General features: G+C 41.6%; 1 protein-coding gene across 3 annotated transcripts in view; it reads left to right on the top strand.

The window, feature by feature from the left end:
* Nucleotides 1-12,904, top strand: part of znf1035 (zinc finger protein 1035) — a 63,428-nt gene extending 50,524 nt beyond the window's left edge. For 2 of the 3 annotated variants that reach the window (XM_054740360.2, XM_054740358.2), the window contains 2 exons: nt 3,300-3,356; nt 3,427-12,904. In XM_054740360.2, the coding sequence (XP_054596335.2) occupies nt 3,474-12,317 (8,844 nt within the window). In that variant the 5' untranslated portion in view covers nt 3,300-3,356; nt 3,427-3,473 and the 3' untranslated portion in view covers nt 12,318-12,904. Of the gene's footprint in view, nt 1-759; nt 824-3,299; nt 3,357-3,426 lie in introns of all 3 variants that reach the window. The other variant, XM_054740359.2, reaches the window with a different exon arrangement.
* The last annotated feature ends 7,735 nt before the right edge of the window (nt 12,905-20,639 follow it).

Raw genomic sequence — 20,639 nt, 5'->3', positions numbered from 1 at the left:
CAGTGGCATTAATGTACAGTATGGAGTGTAATTTTGGAGTTTCAGTAGTGAGGGTGAGGTGTCTGTGAAGTGTTCAACAGTCTGATGGCCTGATGGAAAAAGCTGTCTCAGTCTGCTGGTTCTGGACCGGATGCTGCAGAACCTCCTTCCTGATGGAAGTAGTCTGAACAGTTTATGGCTGGGGTGACTTGAGTCCTTGATGATCCTCCCCGCTTTCCTCAGGCACCGCTTCCTGTAGATGTCTTGGAGGGGGGGAAGCTCACCTCCAATAATCCTTTCTGCACACCGCACTACTCTCTGGAGAGCTTTGCGGTTGTAAGCGGTGCTGTTGCCATACCAGGTGGAGATGCATCCAGTGAGGATGCTCTCAATGGCACAGCGATAGAAGGTCCTGAGGATGCGGCGGCTCATGCCAAATCTTTTCAGTCTCCTGAGAAAGAAGAGGCGCTGCTGTGCCTTCTTCACAATGATGTTGGAGTTTCTCGTGGCCGTGCAGTCGTGGGTGTAGAGTGAGTACAGGAGAGGGCTCAGCGCACACCCCTGCGGAGCACCAGTGTTCAGTGTGACGGCGGATGAGGTGGTGCTGCCCAGTCTGACCACCTGGCGTCTGTCAGACAGAAAGTTAAGGATCCAGCTGCGGAGGGAGCTGCTCAGTCCTAGATCCTGCAGTTTCCTGTCCAGCTTCGAGGGAACAATGGTGTTGAATGCTGAGCTGTAATCTACAAACAGCATTCTCACATACGTGTCTCTCTTCTCCAGGTGTGACAGGGCAGCATGGAGTGTTAGGGCTATGGATGGCATCATCAGTGGACCTGTTGTGGCGGTATGTAAACTGTAGAGGGTCCAGTGAATCGGGCAGTGCAGAACAGATGAAGTCCCTGACCAACTTCTCGAAGCATTTGCTCACGATGGGGGTCAGGGCTACAGGTCGCCAGTCGTTCAATGAGGATCAAACAGCATGTTATAAAATATGAAAGACCTCTTTAAAACGAGCAAGCAATTGCCAGTTATTCTTCAAGTTTTATTCAAAATTAGTTTTCAAACTTCAGCACTTCAACTTTACTTCACAGTAAACAATTGCCTGCGCAAAACATAAGTACACAACCTGAGCCGATTTTCCCCTCATGCGAAAAGTAGCGCTGCAAGCGGCTGCGGCCCACACAGCACCAGAACCGCTCACGGCGCTTGTGCAAACATTGTTAGCCAGCTGTTTCCCCATTAACGCACGTCCGTTTTAATTTCTACACTTTTTTTTCTCACACGATAACAAGGATTGTCGAGAAAGCATGTTTGCCGTGGGTATGTCAAATTATACTGATCACAAAACATTTATTTACTTTATTTTTTTTTCCTCTCATAAATACCGGTGTCTTCCTGCAGCAATCCCGAGGGACAACAGACATCAATAACAACACAGTAAAATGTCCGACGTGTTGTAAAAACTGCTATTTTTAGCACGTTTTAAGTCTGACGTGTTGCTACCAGACGTACAGTGTGAGCTGACACTGACTGCTACAAATGAAAAAGTCACACAGTGTCCACAGAATATATAGCGGACCTCCGAGTCCGCTTGCAGAAGTGACATTTACACGTGGATGTTTCCTGGTCAGGTGCTGCAGCATGGAGGCTAAATCCATTTTACAGTATTTATACTGGACTACGTTTTCCGCCTTACGGAGTGAAAAATGGTCCCACACCTTTGACATTTTCTGTCTTTTTCACACTCCACCGGGGTCCACATTGTCCGCCATGGCTTAAGAGAAAGTTAAGTTACATTCGCTACTCGAGTGTGCATTCAGCGCAGTGTGCGTTTGCGTCACTTATTTATGTCCAGGTGAAACATGACCCCAGACGATTGCAAAGCCATGAATTAATTAAACGAAGCCTCGAGGCAGAGAATTCGACTCGAGGCTTTTTTGTACTCGAATTATTCGAAGTATTTGAGGAATCTTTTCAACCCTAATGTGAAACAACTCATCTTAGGGTTGGGCATCGAGCATCGACTGGAACCGGTTGCAACTGTTAAATTTTTCCCGGAATTGTTCAAAGCTTTTTATTTTGATTCCTAGAATGCCGACCGGAAGCAGAATCCGCGGCAGATCTCCGTGAAAAATAAATAATCTGCTAATTGTGATCAACGCTTTTCAGAGCTGATCACACCTGTCTGTGTGCGCTGGGTCCCCCCTCCCCCCACCCCACCCGGCGCACAGTGGCCAAATCTAAACAAAGGCATCTGCAGAACCTTTACTCCATAATGTAAACTTGTTAAAATACGTCAACACGGTGGATTTAATAGAAGCTTTTAAAGAACAAACTCTGGACGGTGTGAGGTGAGTTTGTCTCACTGCAGAAATAAAAACACACACGGAGCGTCAGCAGTCAGACGCAGCCGCTCACCAACACTCGTGCGTGCGTGCGTGTGTGTGTGTGTGTGAGTGAGTGTCAGAAGGTTGAACAATAACCTGTAGAATAATTAAAGTCATCATGCTAGAGCAGCTTCTCTGTGGTGGACCACACCAGCTTCTGCCACAATAAATAATTATAATGATAATGATAAATCACAAAGTTGTGAACATTTTAATTTCCTTTCTGAACTATTTCTGTTGAGAGTTTTAATGTTTAAAATCTGTTAGATTGTTACTGACAGCAGCTACATTTCTGTTGTGACTGAATGCTGCTGCAGCATGGAGGTGTAGTTCTCAGTCATCCTGGACATGATCATCCTGAGAGTTTTAGCTGAAAACAGCTGGACGTTTCTGGATATGTTGGAGACATTTAGCCTCTCACCCAGAGGCTTCTTCCAGACTTTGGTTGTGGTCAGAAACAAACACACTGGTTGTGCTGCAAGTCTTTTTCTTTTTTCTCCAAAACATGTTTTTGTCTAGATGAAGGTGATGTTGTCATTCATAGAGTTAAAATTCATGTTGAAGTTAAGATTATTTCATCAAGTAGGACCTGTGGTTAGCTAGCTCATGTAACACATGTCATGTCTTCAAAGAATCTGAATCGGGAATCGATAGGAACCAGAATCGAAACGAGGAATCTGAATCTAAATTGTTTAAAATCAAGCGATGCCCAACCCTATTTCTAATATTTCACAAATGTTTTACTTTGGATGACTTCATGGGTGGTGAATATTTTTTATAACAGAGGCCTATAGCAAGTTTGTTGGACATGTTTGATTGGGTAGTATCAGAATTCCTTAAACAGAAAGCACAAAGATGTGACATGTTTGTATACTTTTATTAGCAGTTTTAGTTTACTGTGATATATAAAATAGAAATTTTATTTTTATGCAGATTCCCTTTGAGATGTAAGGCAGATCTTCCTGGCCAGTGCTTGAATGTCCTAAAGAGGTGAGTATTTTCCCCTGTTTTAGTAAGATATTTATTGCCTTTTGATTTTAGTAAGACTTTTTTTATGCAGTTTTAGGACCGGATGAAACAAGCCCTAATTTCCAGTCTTCATAGAGAATGGCTGATGGGTGGGATCCATACTTCCAGAGCATTCAACCTCTGTCATTGGATGATGGAACTGTGCAGAGGACAACGGAGTCAGATGAAACTCTGTCCCAACCTTCAAAGAACTTCACTGGATGTCATGATTTTTCAGGTATAGTGGCTTCGCAAGAAGCCCCTGTGTCACACCCAAACTTCAACAAGAACTATTGCTCAAGTCCCAGTATTGAAAATTCGAGGTCAGACTGTGCTTATGAAAGATACAATGATTCACAATGGCAAGATGGAGGAAAACAACTGGAAAATGATTATCTACAAGGATGTGGAAAAAACTATTTTCCCACAGAAGTACCATCAGAATCATCTTCCAATACATCAGATTGTCAAGGTCTTAAGCAAAATTGTGAAATTTTACCCACATCATGTCTTGAGAACTACTCGTCTGTAAGCAGTTCCTCGAATACAGATGCTGTTGATGAAAGGCCATCTTGTAAAGTCACTGGAAGTGACTCGTTTTCAAGGCAAAATATTGAAATGCTTTCAGAAGAAAACTCAGAATTATTTTTTGATGACACTGAAAATTGTGATTCGCAGACCAATTGCGTGTATCCTAATACTTCTGAAAAAATCACATTTTCAATCAAAACATGTGCAGAAAATGCTGAATCTTCTGCTACCTCTTTGACGACAGCTACAGTGAGTGAAGCTGTACACAATGGTTTTCAAGGTGATAAACAAAATGAAGCTGTAATGAGAGATTTCAAAGAAGGTACATTTAAAGACTGTTTGACTGCAAACTTGACGAAAGAAGGAATTGATCATGATCCATTGGACAAAGAGGAGGAAGAAGGAATTGATCATGACCCATTGGACAAAGAGGAGGATGATCAGATCAAATCAACTACACCAACTCTTTTTGACAATGGCCAAGCACTCGTTGATGAAAAAGTCTTAAAGAAAACAGGAATTGACAGTGTGGAATCCAGCAATCTAGGCTTATCAGATGATCAAGAGACAATTGCGAGTGAAAATGTACAGGGCAACACCCAGGTCCAAGATTGTCTAACAAAACAATTGGATTCATCGGACCCAAAACCTTTTGATGAAGAGATATCTTTGACTTCAGTTTCCACTAAGAGTGGTGATGATACTGAAAAGAGAGAAACACAGGAAAAGGTGTCACAAACGTTTGACCATCTTGATCTTAAGGAATCAAGTTTTAAAGGCATTTGTGATGAAATGAGTAAATGCAATTTGAATATTTGCCATCATAACCATGACTCCAGCTTCCATAAAAAGCAGTTCTTGCACTGCTGTCCGGCCCAGGACAGCATTAGTGCAATCCTTTCTGAAGTGGAAAAGGACCATTTTAAAGATGCTACCATTGTGACCTTTCCAGAAAGCCACTTGCAACCAATTAAAGATGGCTCAAACATACATACTGAAAAAGAAATAAAAAATGATAAAGAATTTACAATTGCATCAGGGACAGACAAAGATTTAGACTGTGGTGTCTCAGACACTACTAATTTGTCTAGTTCTTCAGATGAGCAAAAGAAAAATGTGGCTTACCATGAATTGTCTAACTTAAAGGCACAAAGTTCGGGTCCAGATGAAAATCCCCAAAAAGATGGCTTTCCCAATGCAGTAAAGTCAACAGATCTTTCTCCGAATGCAGATTGTGTTAGTCCCATTGTCACAGATGATATTAGTTATGAGAATACTGGTAGCAAAAATCATCAAGATACCATCATCCATAAAGGGTCTGCTTCTGAGACTTACTGCTCAAGCAAATACATTGATTCTAGCGCTGAAATGAAAAGCTCTTCACTAGACAAGATGACTACAAACTCATCTCTATGTTGTCATGCCCCTGATGCCACTAGTGACAGCCTTGCTAAGGATAATAATAATGAAAACATAAGTGATGCAAGTAATATGGACTCCAACGTAAAGCCAAATGTGTCTGGCACACATTCCCCAAACTGTCTGAAAATGGGAAGCCCTCCAAAGACAGATACTCGAAGCCTGTCACCAAATGAATGTGGTGATCCCATTGCAACCTTTGACAGACTTTCTATGGTCAGTAAAGATGTTAAGAGTCCAGAGTTACTCTTGCCACCAGATAGCTCAAACACAGACTTGCATCTCTGTCTTTCAAATGAATGTGCAAGCCCCGCTAAGAGGACAAGTACTTCTTTCCAAAAAGATTCAATGTCTGATACACAATCTGTGACATTTGACAACGAGCAAAGGATATCTGATATAAAACCATTCTCAGAAAAAGAGCAGGTGTGTCCCAAAGAAAATCACAATATGATCTCTTTTCCCACTCATCGTGAATCTCAGCATGAAAGTTTCATAGCACAGGAACCCATAAGTGTATGTAGTGATGTTGATGATAACACAAGAGAATCATTTGAAGACTGGGACTTCTCCATTCAAAAGCAGTCAGAATCTAGTTTGCTGTATGGTGAGCCTCTTTCAGAAGACTCTTTGTGTGATGCTGATGAAGAAAATTTTAAGTCAAGTCAACAAGAAGAAACAAAAGTGAAAAGACCCAACGAGTATAACAAGGACCAAACTGAGCAGCCAGCACTTCCACTGACACATTCTGTACAAACGAGAAGATTGCTGCACCCTGTTGTACTGCTGGCAACTTCAGAGTCATCAAATGAAATGAGCAACTCCTACTGTTGTGCTGATTGCCAACACACATCCAATAATATTGACCACTTGATTGAGCATCACCATTGTAACCATCCAATGTCTGTTTTCCACCATTGCAAGAATTGCAATGTTTACCTGATGAGAAATAAGCTAAACCAAAAGCATGTGTGTGATGTGGTCAAAAAGAGTACTCCCCTGTCTTCTAACTCCATTCCAAAAAAGAAAAGAAGATTAACTGCCCCCCACAACTGCACAAGGTGTGGGATCGTGTTTTCAAAACTTATTCAATATGTCAAGCATATGCGGACTCACACTGGCAAAACACCATATAGGTGTAATGAGTGTGGTTTGTACTTTGCACAGAGTTGTAGCCTACGGAAGCACAAACGTGTACCTGGTAGATGCAAGCAGTACAAATTGCTAAACACAAACTCTGATGCTGGCAAAACTGAAAAATCACCAGAAAAACAAAAACCACAAAACTTTTCAAATGACAATACAAGGAAATGTTATGTCAAGCTAATTGACATTTCTAAGTTCAATCTATGTCATTTGTGTGGTAAAGAATTTGTTTCTGCTAAGAGGGTCAAGAAACACATCCATGATGTTCACAAATATAAAGGAGGCGCCATTTCATCCAATGTGGCTACTGCAAATGATGATGGCAAACCTCAAGAAGTCAAGGGTGAGATGCAAGAAAAATACAAATGCCCTCTTTGTCCACGACTTTTCAAGTACCCTTACAACAGGAATCGACATTTGCGTGATTGTGTTAAAATTGCAGTAGCAGGTAACAAGAATAAAGTTGGTGACAAATTTGCATGTCCCTTATGTAAAGCTACTTTCACGGCTTCAGGTAACAGACGAAGACATATTAAATGCATCTGCTTACGACAATGTATAATTCAGTTCAGAAAAGAGAGGGAGATTGTGCTGCAAAAGACAAGAAAAATGGACCTTGAACCACAATCAAAAGACATGGAAAACACTCCAGCCACAGAAAGTGTGCCCAAAGCATCCTCAGTTTTAACAGCTTCTAAGATTGGCCCGTTGTACAGATGCAATCACTGCCCGGCAGTTTTTCGTGATCCTTCCGGAAAGTATAGACATATGAAAAAACATGAGATGTTTAAACTTACTGGGAAGATGTTCAAATATAGAAATTCAGTTTTTTCTGTTGCGCCTAAGCTAGAGACTCAGAATAGTACAACTGAGGACAGCACTGAACTGTCAGAAACTGTTGAAGAAAAGAGTTCTCTGATTTGTCGCTTTTGTGGGATAGGTTTCGCTCATTTGACAACACTAAAGAAACATGAGCTCAGTCATCGCGGCGAAAGACCTTACCGCTGTCTTGAATGTGGGAAGGGATTCAAGAAGCGTGCCCATCTGACTGGTCATAAAATTGTCCACCAGAAAAGGATGCAGTGCACAATCTGCTCGAAGATTTTCCAAACTGTTGGAGAATTGCTTCAACACAGGAGTTTGCATCTTAAAAGGGGAAGACTTCAGTGTCCAGACTGTCCTACACAGTTTGATTACCCAGCACATCTACTTAGACATCTAAAAAGTCACAGGAAGAAAGAAAAGAAACTACAGCAACCTGAAGAAGGAACACAATTAAAGCCACAAGAGCCGGTGGAATCTGTCAAAGAGTATAATGCCCAAAAGCAGCAGCAATGTGTGTTATGCAAAGAAGTATTTGATGATTCCCTCAATCTAAGAAAACATACACTTACACACATTTCAAGGTCCTCTTCACCTCGGTGTCCATTTTGTAAGAAGTCTTATCCTGAACGCCGCAATTTACTGCGCCACCTGATTGTGCACCTTGGAGACAAGTCATTATCTTGTACAAACTGTGGAAAGCAGTTTTACCGGCCTTTATATCTCAACATTCACATGCAGAAATGTTTGCCTCCTCAAGCCAATTGTTCATTTGAAACAACGTCCAGCACTAAGAAAAAAAGTAAACCATATCATTGTTCGCGATGTTTCCGGAGTTTTTGTAAAAGGGACCGTTGGCAAAAGCATCTTTATGGCCACAAGAAGAACATTCTAATCCCCTGTCCAAGATGTGGTCAGTTCTTTGGAAGAACTAAAATAACCCAGCATAATGTATTCTGCAGAGAGACTGCAGAGTCCTCCACTGATAAGTGTACCACTAACGTTTCCATAAAAAACTCCCCACAAATTAGCACGATCATTCATAAAACACCTTCTAGTTCTAAAGAATCAACAACCAACTTGTTTAAATGCCCTTACTGTGCACAAAAGTTCAGGTACAGATCATATTTCCTGAGACATCTTGTTAAACATACTGGAGTGCAACCCTATGCATGCATGCATTGTGATTCGAGATTCAGAAGTGAGACAATGCTTTTTAAGCATGAAGAAGTTTGTGATGGTGCAAAGAGTACAGAACAGTCCAAAAGCAAAAGTGAAGGTGAACGAAACATGGATTCTCTTAGAGAGGCAACACAGAAACCTCCACCAGACTGTGAGTACAAATGTAAATTCTGCACCAAGACCTTCATGAAGCCACGAAGCCTGAGGCATCACATTTTGACACACAATGAGGTAAATCCTTATCGATGTAAAAACTGTGATAGCTGCTTTTCAAGGTACGATCATCTGAAAGTACACCACACTCGTTGCAAAGGAAAAAAGACACGACTAGAGGTCAGAATTCCTAAAATCACTCTAGATGATGTTGGCAGAGGTTGGCAAACTAGATTTAATCTCAAGCCTCTCGACAAGGAGGAGACATTTGAATGTGAAGTCTGCTTGAAAAGCTTTCCAGCCCTTTCAAAACTTTCTAGACACTTTACTATGTTTCATGCTATAAAACCATTCAAGTGCACTCGTTGTGGCTCTGCTTTCTCTCATGAAAAGACTTTAAAAACACATCAAAGAATGAAAAGGTGCAAAAAGCCAACCAATGAAACAAAGGCTCATCCAATGCAAGAAAGTAATAAACCAGCTGAAAATGTGACTAAACCACTTGAGGAGATAAGAAATCGAATTCTACTCAAGATCCAACCTGTTGTCAATAAAAAGTTCAAGCACGTATGTGCTTATTGCCCCCGCTCCTTCAAACATAGTTGGCAATTAAATGTGCACGTTCGTCTACATACAGGAGAAAAACCATTTTCCTGCGAGTATTGTGATGAAAGATTCATAAGGAGAGATTATGTAGTGCGTCATCATTTAAAGTGTGTTAAGATCCGAGAGCACAAGAAATCCCTATGTGACAGATGTGGAAATTTTTTCCCAGAAAATGAAATTGAAGATCATAAAAAAGGTTGCCCTATCAGACCATATTCGTGCAAGTACTGCAGAAAGAAATTTTCAAAGAAGGATGGTATGTTACAGCACTCTCTAAAGTGTGATGGAAAACTTCAGAGTAGTGACATACTTTGTGACAAATGTGGAGGATTCTTTTCAGAAGATGAGCTGGAAGATCACAAAAAAAGTTGCACTTCAAAACCAAGCCCATCACCAGCTTCCAAAAGCCACCCATCAAGCTCTCTAATCCCACCAAAAGGCTTTTCTTGTGCATACTGTAGTTCACGGTTTTTGCTGTTTTCACAGCTCCAAGAGCATTTCTTAAGTACACACAAATTGGAAACATTAAATTCATCAATATCAACTGCTCCCCTGCAACAACTTTTGTCCAATATTCCAAAAATCAAAGAAGAGCCTGTTGATGATAGTTGTGAGAAAATGGTTACTGATGATGCTAATGCAATTTGTAAACCAGATACAGAACTTAAGGCAGACACTTCTCCACAGTATGTCTGCTCACACTGTAATATGTGCTTTACAAATAAAGCTGGCCTAACTGGTCACCAACGTGTGCATACAAAAGATTTACCCTTTAAATGCAAAGTTTGTAACAAAGGCTTCTGGAATAAAACCCTTGTCCGAAACCACTACAGAAAATGTAGGTCTACTACAAGCCAACAGCTAGAAGGTCCTTTAAAAGCAGAAATTGAGTTTGCACTTTGCAGCTCTGATTTTGACGTCAAACACCCTGAAAGCACAGATGCTCTGCAAACCTATGAAGAAGAGTCAGAGGATGAATCATCGCATAGTTCTTTTGGAACTCTGTTGCCAAGCAGCTCAATTCAGGAAAAGAAACCCATTCAGTACCAGTGTTCAGAATGTGATAAAAGCTTCACTGATGGCCTAATGCTTATAAGTCATCTTGAAGATCATGGAAGAGAAGAACAAGAGAAAAAGCAAAATGCATGCTTAAAGTGTGGGAAGGTCTTCTCTACTCAAGGAAATCTAGACAGTCACATGAGGACTCATGATACCAGCAAACCTGTCTCTTGCAAACTGTGTCAACAACGATTTTGGACAAGGTCAGCTGTGTGTGACCATTACAGAAAAGAACATGCCGATGATGTCTTTTATTGTCAGGTCTGCAGCAATGTGTATGCCATCAAGAAATCCCTGGTTGAGCATTATAGAAGATGTCATCCTAAAGAGTGGCAGGATCATGGGTATAATGTCTTGCAGAAAGGCACCACTAATGAACACCAGTCTAGCAGTCATGTAAGTACAACTGGTGAAAGTGATGAAGATAACAGTGATAGTGATTCTGACTCTGCACCATATTTCCCTTGTCACGTCTGTGGTAAGACTTTCCCAACATCAGAAAGCCTTGAAGATCATCAGCTGTGTCACTTGGGCAAAAAGCCACACGAATGTGCAGAATGTGGCAAATGTTTTGTTCTCGCAACTCAGCTGCAACAGCACCAGCGAACGCACAAGTCTGAATTTCAATGTCAAACATGTGGCAGGGGATTTGTTACTCTCTTTGCACTCAAAACCCATAAGCATTCTCATGGGAGGAATCGTCCACATCGCTGTTCCAAGTGTCACCTCAGTTTTACTGAACCCATACATCTTGCAGAGCACATGTCTACCCATCGTGAAGAAAGCTTCCCATGTGATTTATGCAGTAAAGTCTTTCAGTCCAAGAGCAGTAGAGTTGAGCATCGAAAGAGCCATTCTATGTCTGGTGGCAACCCCACACCTTCGATTTTAAAGGGAGAACTGTCTGAAAGTTTAAGTGGATACAACTCAGAATTCAGATATCGCTGTGGTATCTGTGGTGAGCGTTTCAGAGACCCAGAGGAGCTATCAGAACATGGTTGCATGGAAGCTAAAGAACGACCATATTCATGCACAGAATGCAAAAAACACTTTCTCCATTCATCTCACCTAAAAAAGCACATGAACACTCATCAGCCATCACGGTCTGAAGGAGAATACCCATGCAACCAATGCAACAGTAGTTTTTCCTCCTCACAAAACTTCTTTAAACATCTCAAGAGTCATGTTGATGCACCAAAAGAAATTAAACAAGGAGATTCAATAATTGGACACAGATGTCCAGTTTGCCATCAGTGTTTTGCCAGTGCTACTGAACTGATCCACCATTTCCCTATCCATCTTGATAACACGCATGAAGAAGACAAAGTCCAACTTGACGCTTCTAAAAGTGAACTTGAAAAGAAATATCTAACATCTGCTGCTGAATTTGAGTGCACCAAGTGTGGTGGTAACTTTCTAGGGGCCGATGCTTACCAACATCACTATTGTTCTCAACAACAGCAGGCAAGAAAGGAGAGCAAATACTCTGATCCAAAAGAAAAAACTCTTCACCGGCCAATTGGGGATGAAGAGGAGGTTGATGTAACTGGAGATGACTTGTATATGTGTGTTGACTGCTCAATGCACTTCTCTTCCAAAAGTAGCTTCTTAGCGCATCAAAATGAACACAATTCAAATGGAAAGTCTTTCAGATGTGAGCACTGTGGAAAAACCTTTGCCAAGATGCGCTATCTAAAAAAGCATGAGCGGAGGCATCGTCTGAAAGACCTTCCCTTTTCTGCAGCCGAGGTGCTTGACAAAAGGTTCAAATGTGTTCAGTGTCTTGAAAAATTTAGCACGGTCCAAGATTTGTCGTTGCACATGAGACTGCATGCGGAAAAAGAAGTAGGAGAGTACCGTTGTGATATGTGCTACAAGTCTTTCAGCAAGCGTTCTCTTCTCAAACAGCATCAAGAGAGCCATGTTGGTGAAGTTGTATATGAATGCACAGAATGTGACAAAGCATTTGCTTTCCCTCATCTGCTGGATGAACATCAAAAGACTCATACAAAGCCCTCTGAGTAATACCAACATGACATGTTTACCTTGTAATGTTATTTTATCTTACATCTGTGTATCTCCATGTGTTATTCGAGTTTTGTTCATTTGTTCAGTGTGGTGCAAGTTTAAAGTACTTGGCTTGTGTCATTAGGACAAAGCATCTTGAGAGTTTTGTTTGTGTATTTTTATAGTTTTGTTGTAGGGATTTGTGTACAATAAATTAGCCCCTTAGGTCCAAACCATGTTTGTAAATCCTTGTTAAAAGTGGTTAAAATCTCTTGAAAATGTTGGGAAAGCTGATGTTATGGTTATAAACTCAGATTTCTGAGGTTATGAAATACTGTTTAGTTGAGGATATGTAAAGTGTACTCTACCTTTGAAGTCATTTGAAATTTTCTATGGTATTTCATTATCTGTGCTGTATATAGTTTTGTTATGTTTAGTTAATCTTTTTATGTTAATCAACTGTTTTTGTTTTTAATGATGCAAGAAGCATCTTGTACAGATTAGATGAGCTTGAATTGACGTTTACTTTTCATCACCTGAGGATGTTATTTTTTCTGTAAAAAGTAGGCTGTTCATTTAAAGAGTAAAATCGACTACGAAATCAATAGATTTTTCTGTGTGTTTTTATGCATGCAACCCCAATATTGGAAGGTACATTTTTTTTTACCAAAATTGTATTTTAGAACCCTTGTGCTATTTGGGGCCAGATTGTGTTATTGAAAATTACTGAAAGAAACATCATTTGATGTCTGAGTGCTGATTTTCCAAGAAAATAACATTGAAGCTTTTTGAATAGCTAAAGTCTAGTTTATACGTCTCTGTCTGCTGCAACAAGGAGACATGCAACACCATGACCTATTGACGCAAGTGCTCTATAGCAGGTTAACAGAGGGTGACAAAGACATACCCAATTTTTAAACTTCATCAAAAGCTACAGAGAGCGTGAGTAACCTGTGATTATTCAGCTTGCCACTTATTCTAAATTTGTCAGTGGCATTTCCATAAAAAAGGAGTATCAAAATATGTGGCGTCAAAATTGGAGCAGTTTGGATTCACAGAATTCCATTGATGTCAACTTCAAAATACAACCCTTCATTTAATTTGTGAAAGAAAGTTGCAGGAAACTTGAATTTGGAGAATGTTAATTGCACGAACAGGTGGAAAAGAACGAGGGACAAATTTGTCCATGTTAAAATGGCTCTGAAATAAATATTATAAAAACAAATACACAATAGTAATTACACTATTGTGGACCCCAAATATGCCCTAGTAATCCTGGCAGGGAATTGCTTTGCAACACTCTTCAGGTTTAAAAAATGGTTTAAAAGTATAGCTATGAATATATTGTGGAGATTTAAGAAAACTGAAAAGTTAATGGCATGGTTCTCATGCATTTGTCTAAAACCCTCGGCCAAAAACACAGCTTGGACCGAAAGCAACTATCGAACCACTGCATTTCTGCATGTACTTGGATCTACCACTCATTATGCACCCACACATTTTGCAACACCACCACTGGTGTGAGAGGTTTGGTGCTCAATATCAGAGAATGAAAAATGGCCTGCTACTTCCAGCAGTAGCTCAGGAGGTAGAGCAGGTTGTCAAGTAATTGTAAAGTTTGTAGGCTCAATCCGGTTCTCATCGGAGAATGTTGCTGTTGTGTCCTTGGGCAAGACACCAAAAGGTAAACTATAAGAATTGAGTAACCGTGACATCCTGTGATCAGATTTGGTTACTGCAATTTCAGCTTCTCTGGGTTGCCAGATAGCGATAGGAAACTAAAGTTTGTTTTAACAACCATGAAATACTATGCTTTCACAAATATGAACAAATTAAAACAAATAAATATATATTCAAATTCAAAAATACTTTATTAATCCTAGAGGGAAATTGATTGCTGTAGTAGCTCAGAATAATAATAAAGTCATCAAAGAGTTATTGTATATTACAATGGCTGTTGGCAGGAAGGATCTCCAGTAGCGGTCAGTGTTGCAGCCAAACTGAAGAAGCCTCTGAAGACACTTCCGTTGTCGGACAGTCTTGTGAAGAGAATACTCAGGGTTGTCCATCATTTTCTTGGTTCTCTGGAGGATCCCTCTTTGCATTACCTCCTCCAGTGGTTCCACAGTCGTCCCCAGAACAGAACCAGCCTTTTTTATTAGGCTGTTGAGCCTTTTCAGGTCCCTGCTTCTGATGCTGCTACCCCAACAGACGATGGCTGAAGAGATTACACTCTCAACAACAGACTTGTAGAAGATCTGCAGCATCTTGCTACAGACATTGAAGGACCTAAGCGTCCTCAAGAAGTGCAGTCTGCTGTGCCCCTTCTTGTAAATGGCTTCGCTGTTCTTTCTCCAGTCCAGTCTGTTGTCCAGGTGAACTCCAAGGTATTTGTATTCCTCAACCACCTCCACTTCTTCTCACATGATGGAAACAGTGTTTGACTCAACCCTGTTTCTTCTGAAGTCTAAAATCATCTCCTTTGTTTTGTTCACATTCAAGGTCAGATGCCACAAAGCGTTCCACCAGCTCTCCGTACTCAGCTTCCTGTCCATCTCTGATACACCCGACGAGTGCAGAGTCATCTGAGTATTTCTGTAGATGGCAGGTCTCTGATTTGTACTGGAAGTCTGAGGTGTACAGGGTGAAAAGGAATGGTGAGAGTACAGTCCCCTGTGGTGCTCCAATGTTACTGATCGCCTGGTTTGATGTGCAGTTCTTCAGCCTCACAAACTGTGGTCTGTCAGGTAGTCTTTAATCCAGGTGATAGTTGAGGCCCCCACCTGTGTCTTCTGGATTTTCTGGCAAAGTACATCAGGCTGAATTGTGTTACATGCACTGGAGAAATCAAAGATTATGACCCTGACAGTGCTGCCTGCTTTGTCCAGATCACAGTGGGTTGGTTGAAGCAGCTGGATGATGGCATCTTCAACTCCAACTCCATGGCGATAAGCAAACTGCAGCGGGTCCTGATATGTTCTAGTTTGCTTATTCAGGTGGACCAACAGGAGTCTCTCCAGGACCTTCATGATGTGGGATGTCAGGGCAACCGGTCTAGTCGTCAATGACTGATGGGCGAGTTTTCTTTTGAACTGGAACAAGGCAGGATGTCTCCCACAGGACTGGAACCTTCTCCTGGGCCAGGCTGAGTTTGAAGAGGTGCTGCAGAATCCCACAGAGGTGCTCTGCACAGGCCTTCAGTACCCTGGGGCTGACACCATCTGGACCTGCAGCCTTGTTACTGTTCAGTCTCTCCAGCTGCCTCTTCACTTGACTTCTAGATACAGATAGGTGTGTGTGTGTGTGTGTGGGGGGGGGGGGGGGGGGTAAATGGGGCAGCAACATCTCCTGACTTGGTTGAAGACTGATTTATAGAACCAGAAGAGTCCATGACTGCATTAGAGGACAAAAGAGCTGGTGTGTGACAGGAAAATGTTGGATCAGAAGAGGATGTGATGTCTGATTGGCTGTGGACAGGCGAGGAGGATGCTGGGTTTGTTCCTGAACTGAACCTATTGAAGAACTTGTTCAGTTCATTGGCTGTGTCTAGGCTGCCATCTGTGCAATCCTTCCTCTGCTTGAAGCCTGTGATCTTCTTCATCCCTGACCAGACATCTCTGATATTGTTCCTCTGTAGTTTGTTCTCCAGCTTCTTCTTGTATGCCTCCTTGCTGTCTCTAATCTTGATCTTCAGTTGCTTCTGTATACTCCTCAATAATTCCCTGTCTCCCTCGTTGAAGGCTCTTTTTTTTCTCACTTAGCAGATTCTTCAGTTCACTGGTGATCCAGGGTTTGTTATTAGCGAAGCATCTCACTGTTCTGGTGGGTAAGATATTGTCCACACAGAAGTTTATATAGTCAGTAACACATCCAGTCATGGCATTGATGTCCTCTTCATATCCTTGGCAGAGAGTCATCCAATCTGTGTCTCAAAACAACTCTGCAGGGCTTCTTCAGCATCCTGTGACTATTTTCTCACAGTTCTTCTTGTCACAGGTTGCCTCTGAACAAGTGGTTTGTATTCTGAGCAGAGAAAAACAAGATTGTGATCCGATTGTCCCACAGGAGGTCTTGTTTTGGACATGTATGCATTCTTTACTTTTGCATAACAAAAATCCAATGTCTTGTTTTCTCTGGTGGAGCAGCTGACAAACTGTTGAAATGTTGGAAATGTAGCAGAGAGCGAGGCATGATTAAAATCACCAAATATAGCCACAAATGCATTGGGGTGCTGGGTTTGTAGCTTAGCGACAACGGAACTGATGGCATCACATGCATTTTCAGCAATGGCTGAAGGTGGAATATAAACAGTTGCCAAGACAACACTGGTGAACTCTCTTGGCAAATAATATGGGCGACAACTTACTGCCAAGAGTTCAACATCTGGGCTGCAGAGATGACATTTCACTGAAACATGACCTGGATGGCACCATCTGTTGTTGACAAGCACTGCCACTCCACCTCCTTTTCTTTTCCCGCTCCTCTTCAGAGCTCTGTCTGCTCGTACTGGCAGAGAGACGCTGGAATCGGGGATATGGTCCTGCAGCCACATCTCACTGAAACACATAACACTACACTACCGACACTCTGGCTGAGTCCTTGAAAGGGCTTGGAGTTCATCCATCTTGTTGGCCAGTGATCTCACATTGCCCATTATGATCAATGGAAGAGATGGTTTGAATTTCCTCTTTCTCTGTCTCCGTTTTGCTCCCGCTCTGCACCCACGCTTCTTGCGTTTCAGCTCATTTGGGATTTGTGGCTTCAGTTGAGGTATTATTTCAGCCTTCCCAATGTTAATCAGCTGCTCCCAATTGTAAACCAGCTTGTTGCCATGGTTACATATTATAACAAATGCTCAAAAAGTGATAAAATAGCAGTAAAAATCCTCCAAGCTTCACAGCACCAGAAACAGAAAAGTAAAATGTCCAAAGAAATATCGTTCCTCCCGAGAAACCAGAAGAAAAAAGTCAACAGAGCTACTCCAACATGCAGCCACCCAGAGCAGCGCATTTCCGGAAGATAAATACATACTATACCAAATTTATTTCTAAAACAGCATGACAGCTGACCGAAGTGATGAACAAAGATGCAAGATACAACAATGATGAGGGGGGTGGCATAAAACAAACTGTGAGATACAATTATGAAATAAATAGGGCAGCGTTAGGTATCGCAAACCTAAAAAATGTATAAACAACCTTTATTTTTTACAACAGAACATGGTTATTATACAATAAGTATAGATGGAATTATTTCATTTGGGGAATCGCAACAAAAATAAAACATATTTGTATGAAAAAAGGATGAAAAAAATTAATTAGATGAGAAGTCCGTATTTTGCTAATTTGTGCTGTGAAGAGCCAAATGAGGAACTAAATTTTCATGTTGGCCTGGAGAACCCAAGATTCCCTCATAGAAGCTGGCAGTTTTATTTAACCTTTATTTACACTGGGAAAAAAGTCCCATTGAGATTTAAAACCTCGTTTTCAAGGGAGTCCTGCAGCAAACATCACACAAATGTACAAAAATTACATTTTAAACTTGTATGAAAACAAACAATCTCAAAATTTCTAAGAGCAAAATTAAGTTAAATATTTTAAACTTTAAACAAGCCCAAAAATAAAAACAGTCTAAATAAAACACCTGCATGTTATCGAGTTACCCCGGCTTTCCACCGGAGCCGTCAGCAGCACGTTACTGCAGCAGCACGTCATAGCTGCTGATAGGAACCGCTGTGGTCAACAGAACCTTTTCCACAGGAGCCGTCAGCAGCGCGAGTCGGCCGCGTCTCAGGAGCAGCATGTCGCGGCCTTTACGCGCCGGTTCTGTTTTCTACGCGCGACGCCTCTGAAACGGGTCAAGTTCGACATTTTTGGGGAAGGAAAGACAGGAAATCGGACGCGGAAATGGAGAGAAGCTCTCGAGATTTTCAGAATAAAGAACGTACTGCTTTCCGGTTGCTTTACTTTAAAAAAAGTTACTAAATGTGCGGCCCCGTGAGAAGTTATCACCTAGCTAGCGGTCTCCTTTGTTTTTCAGGTCCGTATTGGCGATTATAAAACGGACAGAACATAAAACACAAACATTTTGGAGCCATGTTGTAGTTTTCTCCTGCTTGTGTTTACTGACGAAGTCACTCGTGTGACTTCATGCTCTGTCAGTGACAGCTGCTCCCCTGCTGCTTCGCGTCTCGTGGGAAGGGCCAAGCAGCAGTTTACGCGAGCAAGACGTGCTGCTGCAGTAACGTGCTGCTGACGGCTTCTGTGGAAACCCGGGGTGAGTCTCAAGATTTCTTTGTTTAGATTTAAAAATATTCAATGAAATAAACTCTGTCATCTTTCATTTTTCCTGCAACTCATTCCAAGCTGATGGCGCTGAATGGGCAAAAGCTATCGCGTCATACCCCTGTCAAAACCCGTGCACGCGCATTGGGTCCACAGCGCGCGTGTGAACGGGACTCGCAAGCGAAAATATACATGGCGAGAGGTCATTTGTGCACTGAGAGGGAGCAAACTGTGTCTGTGAGCGCACAAGGATGTGCACAAGTGACAAACCTGCGTGCGCGCGTTGTCAACGAGCACACGGCAGAGGAAAACGTGCGCGCGCGGCAGCCTCTGTGCGCGCTCGGCAGCCTCTCTGCGCGCTCGGTTTCTGACTCCTGCTCGCTCGGCTGTAAGGGTTTTGGCACTCTGGAGGCGTGGCCTGTGGCAGATCTCCTCTGTCCTCTGACTGGTTAGTGTATCCCGCACTTTACCCTCTACCTATCTATATAAAAAAGTCTACTAGTCAAGTAGTTGCTGGCATAGCTCAGTTGGAAGAGCGGGTGACTCTCGCCCCGGAGGATCCAGGTTCGAGGCCGGGCAAGGAAAATGTAGTAGATGTCATGTTAATTTTTCTTAATTTCAGGTATTTTACAGTTGTGACCGTTCAACTGTCATTAAACGTCCGAATGTTTGCTGGGCAGTGTTTTAAAAAGTGCACATAAGCTAGATGGTTTTAACCATATAAAATTACATTTTTTGTGATACTGGAAAAATACATACTGAAATAAAATTACTGATTGAAAACTTTATGACTGTGGTTGTACAATGTATGACTCACTAATACACTGCAAACTCCCTTAGAGTGGGGCTTCCAGAGAGAGAGAGAGAGAGAGAGAGAGAGAGAGAGACAGAGAGAGAAAAGTTCTTGCCTCATTAATGAATTGTTTATTTTTTTCAGTATTTAATTGACAAATTATCCTTTCAAATAATTAATTGATGAGTTACATAATTGTCCATTTAGAATTGTTGAATGGACTGAGTCAAGTTTGGTGCACTTTATATATTTCAAAACATGTTTTTTTTTTATTTTAATGATGCATATAAATAATTTAAATGTTAATTTAATGAAATATTTCTATTTTTTCATTACCTCACCCTTGTTTTGACAAAAACGGGACCTTGCTGGATAATATCATGGAGAAACTATTTGTTCACAGTACATGGCTCCGTAAGGATCTGTGTACCAAAGGAGGAGATACTCAGAAATCTGTCTGCAGATTGTTACAACCCAGACTGGAAGTGGTGGGCTGTAATAAGAAAGGAGACCAAACAGAGGAGTGGGGGTTCAACAACTGATTTATTTAACAAAAGTAAGGATTTACTAAAGCAAGTTAGTGAACAGAAAATGGCCAGTGAGGACTCTCCACCACACAGGAGAGACCCAGTGAAAGCAGAAAAACAGTAGGCTTTGTAGGCAGCACCACACCCTGAGCCCAGGTGCCTCCAAGGCTGCTTAACCAGCTGCCTACAACAGAAGAAAAACACAATTAAACACAAATGAAAACCCAATGAGATGGTGGGGGCATCACAACACGTTCAGGACTACCCAAACACCAGTAAATCTTGACTGCACTGATCTGAGGTGTCAATGGCCATATTCCCCTCTCTTCCAGAGTCATATATTTTCCTCAAGTTCAACTGCACTCTGAAGAGGCTCATTTGGATTGTGCCACATAGGCCAGTGACCTTTGTCTCAGCACTGTATGCTGGAACTATCAGCGACCAACCTGGGAATCTGGTGTGTTGAAAATGCTACAACTAGAGATGGTCATCTTGGTAGACAGGGGTTTCTTCATTGATGACATTGTGCCCTGCAAAGTGTACAGGCCAGCTTTCCTTTCTGGCAAACCTCAAATGTCTGCATGTAAAGTTATAGAAACAGAAGCCATAACATCTCTGAGTGCATGTGGAGCGCTCCATTCATCTGGTCCAAGAACACAAGCATTTTGATTGTTATTCCCCTCCTTGCATTTGTAAACAATCAGCTATATGCTGTGGTTTTTCTCCTTACCAACTT

Source organism: Nothobranchius furzeri, chromosome 5 (assembly GCF_043380555.1).
Source record: "Nothobranchius furzeri strain GRZ-AD chromosome 5, NfurGRZ-RIMD1, whole genome shotgun sequence".
In the NCBI taxonomy this organism is placed as follows: Eukaryota; Metazoa; Chordata; class Actinopteri; order Cyprinodontiformes; family Nothobranchiidae; genus Nothobranchius; species Nothobranchius furzeri.
The sequence above is the reverse complement of the archived record's forward strand: the minus strand, read 5'-3'. Positions and strand labels throughout refer to the sequence as shown.